The following is a 16,390-nucleotide window of genomic DNA, read 5'->3' as shown; positions in this document are numbered from 1 at the left end:
TAGTGTGGCTACATTAGGATTTACTTTTCCTGCTTATGAACATGCATAGCTGTATTAAAAGCATCAAGGGGACATTGTTTCTCATAGGCCATCTATTTTATCTTAAAATTCCCCGACCCAGTTAGGATAGGGTAATTTTAAAGGGAAATGTCAGGAGCTTTATGCATCCAAACTGTGTGTTTTTGGCAGTATACTATCATGTTCCTTAGGATGCAGACCTCACGTGTTTTCTACAAAATGTACTCCTGAAATTAAACACAGCTTTTATTTTGTGCAATATATTACATAGCACTAAACATTTGTGGAAAAGGATTTAGGAAATATTTTATAAGAGATCTTCAATAGTTTGCGTAAGTTTTTCTTTTTGCCAGTGCTGTATTGAAAAGGCATGTTCATCACTCATAAAATTGTGTCTCCTTTGAGTCAACCTTAGCTCCCAATGACTTCATAGATATGTCCAGTTAGTTTTCTTGGCAGTGATATAAACGTGATTTGCAGTTGCCTTTTCACATCCGGTATTTTTTGTTATTTTTCTATCTGGGTATTAATCAAATATAATTGTGTATGTTTTTGAGGTCAGGGAAACCAGACATGAATCCAGGGGAAATTTGTGTGTGTGTGTGTGTGTGCAAATGTGCATATTAAATAATCTTAAATAATCTTCAACGGCTCTTTTTTAATTGGCTTTCCATTAATCCTAGCCAGAAAAGTTCTGGTTTCAGTTGAACATTGATCTTTAAAATTCTTTGTATCGTTATATGTATTTGAATCCAAAAATGTCTGGCTTTTTTACAAGTCTACCAATCATGATAAAATGACCCTTCTTACTCTTCACATTTCCAAAATAAATTTGAAGTACCTTTATACATTCAAGACAATTTTTCTGGAATCAACCAACAGCATATAACTTTCTAAAAGTTCTCTTTTAAGTTATAACAATGTAAATGTCAGTCCTTCTAAGCACATATATTCCCCCACTGTTCCATCAATATGTTATATCCAGAGTCTTAGCCCCATTTTATCATACAGTGCTTCTTCCATTTCAATACAATTCATATTACTCAGAGCCTTTTGACTGGCTGTAACAACTGATTGAACTCAAAATGCAAGATAACTGTATGTTGTGTTATGGCAAACATTAATGTAATTTATTTAATTCAAGCACTACCTAATTCCGGAATAAAATTTGCAGATGAAATAGTTTTATGTGTAATCAAATAACAGCTAAACAAAATGTATCTTAAATTTCAGGAAGGACACTTTTGTCTTTAGTTCTTGCATGTTATTAATAATTGTGTTCTTAAATTATCTTATTCCCAGTTGAATCCTCTCTTTAAATTTTTTAGATTGTACTATGCGGTCCGAAATAATAGACCAAATTTCTCTTTCAGCTCTTCCTCCAAAGCCCTCCAAACCAATAACTCCTATCAATACAAATGAGATAAAAGAGAACTGCAGCTCGCCATTGCAGGAAGCGGAATGGTACTGGGGAGACATCTCAAGGTAAAGAATATTAAATAATATGCAATTATGTAGGCAGTATTGTGAAGATAGTAAGCTTGGTGAAGTTTTTTTACTCAAGGTTAAAATTACAATTTTGCTACTTGTTAAACCATATGAAATCAATGATATCATATGATGAAATCAAGAAATAGATACTCTAATTTTTGAAAACTACATTTTCATAAGTAAAAACTGATTTTTACATTAAAATCAAATGTCTAAAATAGCCTAATTTCAAGTGAATTTAATCTTAAACCCTTTTGCATTTAATATAACTGTCTAATTTAAAAAAGAATCAGGAGAAAAGGTATTTGATTAGATAATGCAGAGTATATGATTCAGTAGGTCATGTACAGTGCACTCTTAGAGAGGTGGCAAGGGAGTAGCAATGCTTCTTTTCCACTGGCAGAGCTACAGTTCCTATTATAGCCACATCACAACCATTATTGTGCAAATTAGAAATATTGTGATTATCAATAAAGAGTCCTTTTATTTCATTAAAAAAATCTCTTTTGCCCAGTAACTGCCACACATCAGTGTCATTCTTCAAATAATTGATTTTGTAGTTTTCTTAAATTGGTTCATAAAATCAACAAAAAAAGTAGACTACTATTTAGGTAAAGTCCCATGCAGCTTAATCATTTATTACAACCAAGTATATGTTCAGGAAATAATAAGCTACAAAACATAAATTGATACATTGTATACATTTAATTAATGTAAAATTCTCTTTGGATTCAAGTAATTTAAAAGTATCAACAGTAAATAACCTGATGTGAAGCAATCCTTAGTTACTTCACTCATCGGTAACTATAACTAATCAAAAATAACTAGTTCAAATATTAACTTGTTTTTAAAAAAAAAGTTTAATTAAAGCTTCAAACCATATAAGTAGATTCTAAAAATTGACTGCAAACTATTTTAGGCAATAGTGTTCTGAAAGTTTTAAGTAGGAAATGTGTAATTGTTTTAGAAGGAAACAAAACAAGAGTACCTACCATGTTTCCCCCAAAATAAGACCTGTCTTATATTTTTTTGAACCTGAAATAAGTGCTTGGCCTTATTGCCATGTGCTCAAAAGCCCAATTGGGCTTATCAGGGGTTGTCTTATTTTGGGGAAAACAGGGTAGATGTTTTTGCAATTAACATTGCTATTACGATGTAATCCCATTAAAAGTAAAAGTAAATGTATTTTATTTATTTCTTGTACTTCCAGAGAAGAGGTAAATGACAAACTCCGAGACATGCCAGATGGAACATTCTTGGTGCGAGATGCATCAACGAAGAAACAGGGAGACTATACACTCACACTCCGGTAAATAACTGGGATATTACCATATAAGTTGTCCTAAAGTTCTGTTTGACACTTTATTTATTTATTTATTTATTTATTTAATTTATTTATTCATTCATTTATTCATTCATTCATTCATTCATTCATTTATTTATTTATTTATTTATTTATTTATTTATTTATTCATTCATTCATTCATTCATTCATTCATTTATTTATTTATTTATTTATTTATTTATTTATTTATTTATTTATTTATTTATTTATTTATTTATTTATTTATTTATTTATTTATTTATTTATTTATTTATTTATTTATTTATTTATTAATTATATTTCTATGCTGCCCACTCTCCGAGGACTCTGGGCGGCTTACAACAATCGACAGTATACTAAATAGCATATTGCCCCCAACAATCTGGGTCCTCATTTTACCCACCTCGGAAGGATGGAAAGCTGAGTCAACCTTGAGCGGGTGAGATTTAATCTGCTGATCTGCTGAACTAGCAGTCAGTTGAAGTAACTTCAGTACAGCACTCTAACCACTGCGCCACCTCAGCTCTTTACTTGCTAGTAAACTGATATGTTGCAACTAGTGAATGTGAATGGTAAATATTCTTTATTGTCCTAGAATGTTCTTTTATGTACTGTATGTGCTGGGCTATAAAAATGCCGCATAATACGAAAGAGTAGCATAATCTGTGTCAGAGCATTTGCAAACTATGGAAATTGGCAGCCTAGCACTTTTTTCTTTCTCTATACAACCAGGTTCTGGAGGTGATGGTTTCAGTTTCAAAGGATGTCAGAAGTCTGAATTAAAAACAGGGTTGCCAGGATTTGAGCTGCTTTTCATTGTCTTGGTTGTTATAATTATCCTTAGCAGTTTCCCTATAGCTGTTGTCCACAGCTTTTCTTTTGTCCCAGAAAGTTACCTGAAGGCAAATTAAAGATCTCAAAATAAGCAATGATATATAATAGTTTTCTTTAATAGTAATAATAATACTTGCCTTTCTTTGGCATAACTAGCACAATTACAATAGCACTTAGACTTATATACCGCTTCACAGTGCTTTACAGCCGTCTCTAAGTGGTTTACAGAGTCAGCATATTGCACCTAACAATCTGGGTCCTCATTTTACTGACCTCGGAAGGATGGAAGGCTGAGTCAACCTCGAGCCTGGTGAGACTCGAATTGACTTCACAAAAAGTTAAATGTGCAGGGGAAAGGAAGACATAAAATTTCTCAATCTTTGATATACTTCCAGTCTCTTGATATCTCTCACAGACAGGTAATCCTTGATTTACAATTGTTCGCATAGTGACAGTTCAATGTTACAACGGCACTAAAAAGTAATTTATGACCGTTTTATACACATAACTGTTGCAGTATCCCCGTGGTCACATGATCAAAATTCAGACACGTGACCTTCTGACAGTAAAGTCAGTGGGGAAGGCAGACTCATTTAACAAATATGTCACTAACTTAACAATTCCAGTGACCTATTTAACAAGAAAGGTTTTAAAGTGTGGCAAAACTCACTTAACAACTTTCTTGTTTAACAGAAATGTTGGGCTCAACTATGGTTGAGGACTACCTGTATGTTTCATATATACTACTGCTATAGCCAGGACAAGCAAGTGAACCATGCCTTTAAAAAAAAAAAAAATCTTCCATTCAATCATGACCAATTCTCAAAGAATTGAACAATGGCTTGCAGTTTTCTTGGCAAGGTTTTCAGAAGTGGTTTGCCAGTGCCTTTTTCCTAGGCCTGAGAAAAAAATAACTAGCCCAAGTTCACCCAGCTGGCCTTTTGCCCAAGGTAGGAGAAGAACTCATGGGTCTCTCAGTTTCTAGCTGATGCCTTAATCACTACTTCAAATTGTTTCTCAGACCAAACAAACTCAAATCAAAGGTTATTTTCAAGGAGTGTTGTTTTGCATTGAATACTTCTCTCTTGTAAATTAATTCGTAATCTGGGGCGATTTACCCTCATAAATTAGATCTATCTTCTTATGGGATTCCTGTTTGTGTCTATCTTTCATTATAAAAAAAATATTTGTTTTTTCTTTGCTTCTTTGTCCTCAAATACAGTGTTTTATTTTGCTTTCTTAAAATTAATGCCAGCTGTTGTTTTAGTAAATGCGGGATAGGTCTAAAAAGAATGCAAAAGCTAAAGGCTTGTTTCTGCTCTCTGCTTCAAACATTTTCTCTACAGGCCATTCATATTTTTAGTTTTGTTACATATATATGTGCAACAACCACATGATTAAAAACTATTGAGAATTATATTTTCATATTTATCTTAGCTGTTTTTGAGATACTAATTCTTCAAGAAAAGTACATTACAGTAAAACAATATCTGGAAATGGAAAGGATTGAATTTTCCAGGTTCACCCTACCAATTGTTTTAATATATTGAATCCAGAAGAATTGTTTTATTTGCCTATAGTAACGCAGATATACAAATGGTTGCAGTGTACTTGAGGCCAGCTAAATTATTTTCCTTGTACTTCTGTAGAACATCTGACCATATAATTAGGCAAAGAAGCCAAATCATGCCTTATAAAATTTCTCAGGTTTAAAGAGTAATGTTTTCTATACATTCATAAAAAACTTCCTCTACCAAATTTTAATTTAAAATTTTAATTAAGCATGGTGTTCTTAGCAGTTAGTGAGGTTTGGGTGAAGCTCTACCTAGGATGCATTTTCATATAATTTTTAAAATACTAATATTAAATAAATGAATGAAGTGTTACAGGCGAAAATGAAAATTTATGGTGCAAAATAATTATGCAGGAATTGTTTTATTTGGCTTTCTGTGTTAGCATAAAGTATGTTATGATTTGTATGCATCATCAATGAAATGTGCTATGTACCTGATGATTGTTATTATCTATCTTCTAGGAAGGGTGGCAACAATAAATTAATTAAAATCTATCATCTGGATGGGAAATATGGCTTTTCTGATCCACTGACATTTAATTCTGTTGTGGAATTGATTAACCATTATCATCATGAATCTCTTGCCCAATATAATCCTAAACTTGATGTGAAGCTGATGTATCCTGTATCTAAATATCAGCAGGTAAGTTTTCAAAGAGCGTATAGGTGGATTTCATTGAATGTTTATGGAAAAATAGGCTGTGAATAATCTTTTCTACTCCTATTTGAATACTTTAATTTACCACAGCTAAAATATGATTGTTTCAAGAGCTTTTACTTTAGAGTACCCATTTGTAAAAATGTAAAAATAAAAGTTTACTATTTCAACGTAAATAAATGCAGACACTTTTTAGATGTTAAGAATTTATCTTTGCACCATGTATATCAATTATTTGGCATCTTTTTAAAACTATAATGGTTGAGATCTGTTCATCTAATATAATTTCACATCAAGTTTTTTAAAAAGTTTATCTAAATAAATTTTGATGCAAAACTAAGATGAACAAATTATAATTTTATCTACTTATCATAAAATCTGCATTTGATATCTTTTTTTCATTGATGAAAACCTATCATGCTTTGTAATGAGATTAAACAATTAATTAAAAACTTAGTGTTGGGCATTTATCCAAAAAAAGTTGATCTCCCAAAAAGTCCCAAAACTATATCGTCTTTAGACGTATAGATTGCCTTAGTAATTGAAACAGCATTTAAAATCTGGGTGGAGAAATGTTGGTAATTAAGAAGACTTTGTCTTCTTTGTACGATAGGTTTGACTTTCTGCTATAGGGTTAAGAAAATTGATGTGTTTTCCTCGAGGTAGAAGCAGCATCTGAATTTCTTTCATAGAAAATTATATCTATTTTCTGCTCTGATGTACACAGGATCAGCTGGTAAAAGAAGATAATATTGATGCTGTGGGCAAAAAGCTTCAGGAATACCACACTCAATATCAAGAGAAAAGTAAAGAATATGACAGATTATATGAAGAATATACCAGAACATCACAGGTATATTGCAAGTTGATTACCTTCTTATGGTGACTTATGCAAAAAATAGAATTTGACAGTAAATGCCCATGCAAACCAAAGGGGTGCTTGATTTTCAATATATAGTTTTCTTCATTATATTCTGAAACATACATGTGTCAATTAGCTATGGGAAGGGTTGGGTTTTTTTTAAAAAAAGCATTTGGTTTGCTCTTTTCTACCCCGCACATGCTATTTTACTAAATATCAGAGGCCAATATGAAATTATAATTTGTGACTTGAACCAAGCTGCTCTATTAATAGTTATTTATAGTTGTTCCTTTATAAAATTTTACATTCCCTCTAAACTGAGATTATATCATCATGTATATGAAAAGTCTATGTTCCAGGTGGGAACTATTCTTGCAGAATTCAAGAATTACAAGGTGGTTCTTAGTTTTGGCAATAAACCTTCTGGAAGAGGAAGCATTTTCATATGTGCTAGACATTTTGAGATACAACCACATCTGGAATGCTACTTCCTATTCTTTATTTCTAAAAAAAAATCCCAGATGGGCACATTCAGAAGAAAAACAGAATATGCATTGTTGCGAAACATATTAGAAAAATTATCACATCATCTATGAAAGCTCCTTCTCATATCTTATCACTATTTCATGCAAATAGACCTGCTTTTACATTATTTTTGCTTTTCAAGTTGCTTCCCTCCTTAAACTTTCTTGTGCTTCTACATTAAGTTCTAAAGCTGGAGGGTTCATATTTGGTTTTGGTTAGGTTCACTTAGTTCTTCATGGTTGAGGCCACTTTAATTTCTTTACTTACATAATTGCTTTTTTCATCATGTAAGGTAACAAATCTGAATTTGAATCAATTTTAACAAAATGTAAAGTGTTAAAAAAGCTTGAATTTTATAAATGTTGCCCCCTAAATTAAGAGTGTGCTATATTTTCATGCAATGGTAATACATAAGAAGTCATTCTAATAGCTTTATGCTTCTGGTTGTGAACTATTATATTTTAAATGGAATGCTTTCTGCAGGAAATTCAGATGAAGAGGACAGCGATAGAAGCTTTTAATGAAACAATTAAAATATTTGAAGAGCAGTGCCACACCCAAGAACGGTATAGCAAAGAATACATTGAACGATTTCGAAGAGAAGGGAATGAGAAAGAAATTGAACGGTAAGTCTACCAAATACTATACCTACTAATAATACTTAGTTCAGTATGGTAGTTACATTGTCAGCCCCATATTGTTTAATTGTTCTCACTCAGCTCCGAAGTAGCTGCATTAAATATTAAAGAGTACCTAAATAACTAATCTGGAGTCATTATATAAGTATGCCGTTTCCAGCTATGAATTAAAGGAATATTTTTTTGAGCTCAGAAATCTTAATGGTTTTAATATACAGTCTTTAAAAAATATTTTGAATTTCCATTTTCTAAATTAAGGGACAAACAGTTCAGGTATATATTAATTGTAATTTTAAAAACTTAATTATGCTGTTTGAAGTCAGCAGAATCTTTATAGGACAGAGATACAACCAAGCAGGAAAATTTAATAACACAATCGTGTTGAATGACGTTTTTACATATTCTAGAGGTATAATTATAGCAGCAGAACAATACTCTTTATATAACTGAATTTCCTTTTAGTTCAGATTCTGATACCATATGCCAAAATCATTTTTACACAGCATGTCATTTGTCTTCCTCACAATAGCATTTAAATATTATCTGAAAGAAGGAAATGGTCAGACTGAGGAGAAAACAATCCCCTTCTTGGTAACAGAAATGTTTGAAAGCTGGGGGCAAGTGTCAGCTGCTGACACTTGTTTCTTAGAAAAGTCTCTGTGCTCATCTGATCATTAGCTTGGTCATGGATCCTTCCACTGTCCTTCAAAGACATTCTCTACGCTCTCTACATCAGGTTTAGCATCATATTCTCAGCCCTCTTTCATATTTGTGCTAGGACTTTCCTGAATCAAGATATTTCATCTTATCAAAGACCCAGCATTGGAGGCTGGCAAAAAGGCAAGAAGAGACCTCAGGGTTTCCCTCTGAGATCAAAGTTCTGTCTTCAGTCTCATCACTTCTATCACCTGAGACACATCAAAGCAGTTTGTAGGGCTCTAGGTACATTATAGATACCATAAGGGTTTTTCCTGATATAATGAAGATAATTTAGCTGATTGAGGTTGACATGTGTATATACCGTGTTTTCCCTGAAAATAAGACCCTGCCTTAAATTTTTTTAAACCCTGAAATAAGCCCTTGGCCTTATTGACATGCGCTCAAAAGCCTGACTGGGCTTATTATCAGGGGATGTCTTATTTTGGGGGAAACAGGGTACTATTAATAAAACTTTAAGGCTTTTTTTTTAAAGGAGGAACTGAAAATGGGATGTTTTCAAGTCGGACAAGAATTCTGTAGAGTGCATGCTATTGATTTGGGTTCTATATAATTATGGATAAAATATGTGAATACTTTTAAAATCAGAATATTTTAGTTTGAGAAGTGTATTTGTAACTTCTAAAAACACTAGATTTTGTTTTATAGGATTATGATAAATTATGAAAAATTGAAATTACGCCTGGGTGAGATTCATGATAGTAAGATGCGACTGGAACAAGATTTGAAGAAGCAAGCCCTGGACAACCGAGAAACAGACAAGAAAATGAACAGTATCAAACCTGATCTTATCCAGCTACGCAAAATCAGAGATCAGTACCTTGTGTAAGTAAGCACTAGCTAAGCACCTAACCATTATTCACTACCTACTACAACACCCAGTCTCTGCTTTAATTCCAAGAGAATGGTAACAAAACTAAACAAGATATTATAAAAGGTTTTTTAAAATGTTTAAATAGTTTTTAATTAATATAAAAGGTTCCTGATTCAGAGTGGGATTCTAATTAAAAGCAAAAAACCACGGCCAACCAGGTCAATTTCCCCACTACTGCTTGCCTCTACTATAATAACATAGTATAAGATAAGTGAGTTTCTTGACACAAAAGAATTATAAATTTAGCTAGCCTTCTCAGCGCTTGTTCAATACTATTCTTGTTCCATATTCCCAGACAATTTGAAATTAAAGGCAATGCAATGTTCATAGACTAATTAGTTCAATTATGCCATTCTGCAATATGGTGACTACTTCGTGCATTAGTGTTATGATGATTGGGGGCATCATTGAATAAATCAATCATTCTCTCTCGTTACTGAGGGAAGAAGGAGGAAGGATATGTTCTTACATACCACAAATATTTTCTATGCCATAATCAGCTGTTTTTGCCAAGAAAGTAAATGTCACATAATGTACAAACAGACAAAAGAAGCACAACTGTCTTCTTCTCTCTTAAAACATTATTGCTGGGGATAGTTCTGTGATAAAACCATTTATATTGATAAAATAATAGGTCTAGTATTCTTGGGATCTTGGAGAAGCATTTGATGGAATGATCCAAATCATTATAGAAAGTTAATAACTAGTATTGTCTCTCTTTGGCAGCTGGCTTAATCATAAAGGAGTAAGGCAGAAACGAATTAATGACTGGCTGGGAATCAAAAATGAAACTGTTGATGAGTAAGTGCAATTGTTTAATGTTATATTGCTATCAAACTGTATTTAAAATCCTAGTAGAGGTGCGTACAGATCTGTGCTAGAATAATGTCATCACCACATAAATATGTATATTTTCTTAGTCAAAGACTATGTCTAAAAAAAATCCATAAGAACAGCCAAATAACACTGATACTTTCTGTTTTACATACTTTCATTAAAAAGTAAAGTTTATTATTGTAATGGATTTTAATATATGTAGAATATAGCATAAAAATGTAACTAATGCTTCAGTACCTCCTTCTTTCATTATTTTAATTATACGCATGCACATTTACATATGAGACGCCCGATACCTACTCCACAGTTTGTGTCATGCTTCTAACAAAAGTTGATAGTAGTAGTGTTGCATGTTCTTTTTAAGGCAAGGCTTTGCCGATGTTTGTATACATTGTTTTATTCAAGAATAAGTAGTATAAAAGGTAAACCTGCATTAAGGAAAAAGGATTTGTTGTTTCCCTAGTACATATTTTATGAATGAGGAAGATGAAAATCTGCCACATTATGATGAAAAGACTTGGTTTGTGGGAGACATCAATCGCATCCAGGCAGAAGATTTGCTTTGCGGGAAACCTGATGGAGCATTTTTAATTCGAGAAAGTAGCAAGAAAGGCTGCTATGCTTGTTCTGTGGTGTAAGTATTGGCTTTATGAACTACCTGAAAGCTCTCAGCACACTTGCAAAGCGTAACTATATTAGAAGAGCTTGCTTTAGAGTGGGAGTGATTCAATCTATCCGCTTTTTGCTTTAAGGTTATTTTCTTTAGTTCTTAAAAACTTTTTAAAGATAATACCAGCATGTTTTAACTTGACTTTTTATAATGGACTTCCCCAGCCACAATTCCCCTAATGTTTCTCTCTTTGGTGAACTTATTGCTTTATACAATTAGAAAATCATTAGAGCAAGCAGTGAGATACAAATCTTTTAATGAAATAAATGATATAATTAATTGGCATTTGAGGCTGTTTTTAAAAACGGGGTTTTTCTTCATTCTCACTCATTCTTTTGACAAAATATTTCATTCTTCAGTTTTCCCCATTGGTCTAAATTCTATTACTTAAAAACAAAACTATTTTGGTAGAATTGATATACATGTAATCTTTTAGATACAGCTCCACATTTGTTAAAAGTATAGATGTCTTAATGGTCTGAAAATCTTCTTAAAAAATAGCTTGGATTATAGAGCTAAAAAAACATTTTTAAACTATATGGTCCATTAATTTCTGAATCTTTTTTTATTGTAATCTTCTAACATTTATCACATTAAATGTTGTTTCTTTTCCTTAACAGAACTGAAGGTGAAGTTAAACACTGTGTGATCTACAGCACTCCAAGAGGTTATGGGTTTGCAGAGCCATATAACCTATATAGCACCCTTAAAGAATTAGTCCTGCATTACCAGCATACCTCTCTCGTCCAACACAACGACTCTCTAAATGTCCGTCTTGCTTATCCTGTCTACGCACAGATGCCCTCCCTTTGTAGATAAATTTTAGGAAGATGAAGTATAGGTGAAGTGTTGGTTATCTCGAATTTCTTTTCTACAATTTTTATTAGAACCCAGAGGGCATTCTTTCTCCTTAGACTGCTTGTTTTGCACAAGAAGTTATATGATGAATGTGAATCGGAAACTTAGCAGCAACAGCTTCGGGATAGGTACCATAGTGCTACCTGAAGATCAGCTGTGTTCATAAGGAGACTGCCTCTTGATTTCCCAAAAAGAACAAGAAAACTCTCTCAAACTCTGTGTTTAAAAATCCATTGAAGCAAAATTGTAGGAACATTTTTGCCTGGCACCATCAATGGAATTTCTACATGGATTTTTCTTTTCTGAGGTATTGGTAACGTCTTTCAGTCTTAAACTCCAGGAAAATAGGAGAAAGGCTCACCTAAAGAAGCTTTTCCGTGTTAATTTTAGCAACTTTGCTGCAAGTTAGAATAACTTACAAATGAGGGCTCATCTTGATGTAGCATGGTATTTGGTGAGAGGAGACCAAAGGAATTTTGGGGGAAGTTTCAGGTTCATTCTTAAAAGAATATCCTCAAAGAAATGTTGCTTTATATATTACCAACAATAACAAAGTTTCAGTTTCAACAGCACTACAGATCTTCAAATTTAAAAAAGCAAACTTTATCCAACAAAACTTCTCTCATTGCTGGACTGAGCACTTATGGGGATAATTGCATTTGCAATCGCACACTTGCCAAAACTTGAAGAGAAAATTATGAAAGCTAAAACTTTCTCATGTCATTTTTATAACTGACCTGATGTAACTGCACCACTTTTTCCCCATTAGTTTTTAACATTTTTCTTTTCTTATAACTATTTCAGATGTTCTTTTTAAAAGATACTAAGCTTTGGAATGTATACCAGAATGAAGCGGGCTCTTGGCATGTTTTTTAAAATGCTTAATAATTTTTGCTGTTTTGAAAACATTGTTTGATTTTGTTTTTATAAAAAAAAATTCTTGAAAAGTGCAATGGATTGCTTCTCAGTGGCTTGCTAAACCAAAAAAAAAAAAAATCCCTATGAGTGCAGTCTATATATTGTTGAAACTGGCTACAATAATTTTACTTGTAATATGTTTGACTTGCACCCTAAATCATTAATTCCATTGCACAGATTGTATACGTATCCTTATGATTCATTGTTGTTTTACCATCAAGCAAATATTTGGGTAACTGAATTTTGTCAGACTGCTCAAGCTATAAAAGTGGTAGAATTTAACGGAATATAAACAGCTGTGCTTGGTTTTCTGCTGTCATCAGATCCATCTAGATTCTGTGTAACATCAAATAATAATAGCAAATAATGAGAACTGGATCCACTAGACTTAAGAATTTGTGTTCCTAAAAATGCTGTCATTTTGTCACTCCACATATAATTTTCTTGAATTTTCTCGGTATACTTGAGCTAGAACAACTGCTTACACAAAGGAAGGGGGAAACAAGCAAATTCAGCATGAAGTGCATGCCAGGGGATTGGGACATGGACCTCTTCTGTCTTTACCTTGCTTTCATGACATCTTGAGCCCCCAGACTGTTACAAATGTTTACATATAGCAGAATGCACTACAGAAAGCATATGTATTATGCAGAATATGAAATTGCTGAACAGGAATTGAAAAATCTTGAGTTCTAATTATCAGCTGGAGGGGCCAAAGTAGACTGCTTAATATGTCCCAACAGCACTTCTGATTTGCACTATTCTACTGCCATTTAAACCAAGAGCTGCAGCAATGTCTTCAGAAAAAAACTGGATTGACTGTAGTTCTTTGTGAAAAGAACTGTAGCTGTGTAATCCCTAGGCTTCTGCAAAGATAATGAATGACCCTTTCCCATCCTCTTAAATAAAGCCTAGTCACCACACTTTACTTTTACTCACCAGCAAAGTTTCTACTGCTAAATGTGTCTTTGAATTTGCTAGTTTTCAGAAATAGCACGGAGATCCTCTGGGTGCCAGGCAGGTTGTACAGTCTGATCTGGCACTTGCACATTTTTCAAGTACTGGTTAGGCTACAAAAGTCATATGTCAACAACAGTGGAACTTTTCTGGGCCTTCAATAATCAGTCTTTCTATTTAAAATATAAACATAAAATGGATTGCCAGTATATAATCTACCAACTCCCATATTATGAATAAATTTCACCTTGTTTACCCATTCAAACTCACTGGAATTTGTTGATTTCAGTAATTCTGAAATGTACACTTCCTTTAAACATTATCTATTTCATATACACCTCAGGAGCCACCTTGATCCAGTTTATGAATATGGCTCTATTGTTTTTCACTCTTTAAAACCTAATTGAAATATATAGAGAATATGTTTTACCATCTGCATTCAGCTTCAGCAGGCGTTCTTGATTTAATGTCCTTGACTGCAATAATTTTTTTACATTAGTGGGACTTAGCTGACCTCAAGTGGCAGCATTCTTAATTCTCCTGCCTGATTGTTAGGATTAGCTGCCCTACAAGCATCACTGGCTAACAGCAAAGCTAAAATGAACAGAAAACAACAAAAGTCCAGAAGTCAAATCAATGAATGAATGTGTACAACCAAAAAGCAAAGCAAAAATATTTGCTTCTGAAAACAAAAATATTTGGGTTGTTAAAAAGTATGATTTTTTTAAAAAATGCTGATCTTGATGATCCATTCTTTGTTTTTGCAGTGTTAAATGGTAAATGGGGTGGACGAAATAGTGTTGTCTAATATTCAGAGTTATGATTGAGAATTTTACAGTATTTTGTTTTCTCACAAGTTCATTTTTATGCAATTGCTAAATTTGCTATGATGCTCAGTGGGTCAGGTTAAAAAACAATTGAAATGCCAGTACCTCTGGTCATTAATTTCTTTGCCACTGGTACTTAATAAGAACTAATGCATACATTTAATTGGAGGTTTCAAGAAGCAGTAATATCTAGGGTATAACATCTCTTTTGCACTCTTAGCCCTAAGCAGAACCCTGAACCATTCATTTAATCATATGAATAGTTTATGAACTAGAGACCCATTTTAAACATACAAAGGCTCATATGAGCAAACTGGAGCTGTTTGTTTCTCCATTCTCTCTTACACTGCCTCAAAGTACTTTTGTATATTTTTATTTTTCAAAAAGGTCATATAAACTACCACTGTTACCAACTTCTTGCACATCCATAGGATTCATTGGGATCAAGGTCTAAGCGTGACATTCTTAATGCCGGAATACAGTATTCCAATTTCCAGCTACATCTATCAAATCCATCTACACTGAACTCATTTATATGCAATTTCTCCAGTCATACTGTATTTTTTATATAATGTAGCACTTGGATTAAAATAAAAGAAACCACATTAATTCTACAAGACACCAACCTGCATAATCTCAGGAATAGAGACAGGTCATTCAATCTGTCTTGGAACAGGTAGATAGTGGTTTGTTTAAAGAAATAGGGACATGTTTAGTGCTATGTTACAGATTTGGGGGATAAACATTGGCACTCACTATGGAAAGTCTTGACAAGATGTACAGTGACTTAATACAGTGTTTGTTCATGTAGCAATTTTGCTTTTTTGCTCTTTTTCAAATTTGGAAAAGCCCTTTTTGGTACTTGATTTTTTTTCCTGATGAAATGTATGGTTGTTGGGTTTTTTGTTTGTTTTTGTTTTAAATTTTGTGTACCTTAAATTTACAGTTAATGGGGAATAAAAAACTAAAGTGGTAGTATGTATTGTGGCAAACTTTTTTTTAGGTTACAGGTTATGTGTGACTGTAGCCAAGCATTTGAATATACGATCAATCATTGGTTTCATATGTTTATTTTTATTTGTGCACATTAATCCTTAAACCAGTGATTTATGGTTTGGGATATTTGGATATGTTTCTGAGATAAATTTACATACAGTCTTCTTTTGCCCTTAAAGAGAATTGCAGTTGGAAGCATAATTCTTTTCATTTCTTGAAACTCCCTATTTGCTTAGAGTATAGCCAAAATTAACTGTAGATTTTATTGTCAGCAATTTTGATAGTAAAAGTTATTCTTGTTTAAAAAACAAAACTAAAGATCTTACTCCAAGGATAGGATTGTTTTCAAACATACAGTGGAAATATGTTAGGGCATAAATAATTTTTTTTTAAAAAAAAGTATAATGGTTTGTTCTTTCTGGATTGATTAGGCAGATGCTAAATTCAACATTAAGAATGAGGAGCCACCATTAGTTTCTGTGTTGCTATCTTTGCTTTTCTTTATACTGAGCCATCAGTCCTTCTCTTCAAACCCAGGCTTTTCTCCACCTTCCTAGAAGCGTTAGGAATGTCACAATACTTCCTGCAACTCACCTCTTGCTTCTTCTTGCTTAAGTCAAGAAAAATATTCTGTGTCATCAAAAAGTTGGGCTCTGCAGACCTTGTTGCTGTTGTACTTAGGCCAACACTCTATCCCAGCATACTTTTATTGGCTATATTTCTTTGCCAATGGTAGATGTCTTCACTACCAACAGTGCCTCTTTTCCATTCTCCTATGTTTTTATTGGTCTACAATCTTCCATTATCTCACAT

General features: G+C 33.1%; 1 protein-coding gene across 1 annotated transcript in view; it reads left to right on the top strand.

Moving 5' to 3' along the window:
- The window catches only part of PIK3R3 (phosphoinositide-3-kinase regulatory subunit 3), a 43,951-nt gene extending 28,392 nt beyond the window's left edge, over positions 1-15,559 (top strand). Inside the window, exons 2-10 of the mRNA XM_034414993.3 lie at positions 1,392-1,503; positions 2,720-2,818; positions 5,703-5,883; positions 6,626-6,751; positions 7,769-7,911; positions 9,289-9,465; positions 10,241-10,315; positions 10,815-10,985; positions 11,642-15,559. Coding sequence (XP_034270884.1) covers positions 1,392-1,503; positions 2,720-2,818; positions 5,703-5,883; positions 6,626-6,751; positions 7,769-7,911; positions 9,289-9,465; positions 10,241-10,315; positions 10,815-10,985; positions 11,642-11,840 — 1,283 coding nt within the window. The 3' untranslated portion in view covers positions 11,841-15,559. The remainder of the gene's footprint in view (positions 1-1,391; positions 1,504-2,719; positions 2,819-5,702; positions 5,884-6,625; positions 6,752-7,768; positions 7,912-9,288; positions 9,466-10,240; positions 10,316-10,814; positions 10,986-11,641) is intronic.
- The last annotated feature ends 831 nt before the right edge of the window (positions 15,560-16,390 follow it).

The sequence above is a fragment of the Pantherophis guttatus genome, chromosome 3 (assembly GCF_059756535.1).
Source record: "Pantherophis guttatus breed Tessera chromosome 3, ASM5975653v1, whole genome shotgun sequence".
Lineage (NCBI taxonomy): Eukaryota > Metazoa > Chordata > Lepidosauria > Squamata > Colubridae > Pantherophis > Pantherophis guttatus.
This window is presented reverse-complemented; position numbering and strand designations above follow the sequence as displayed.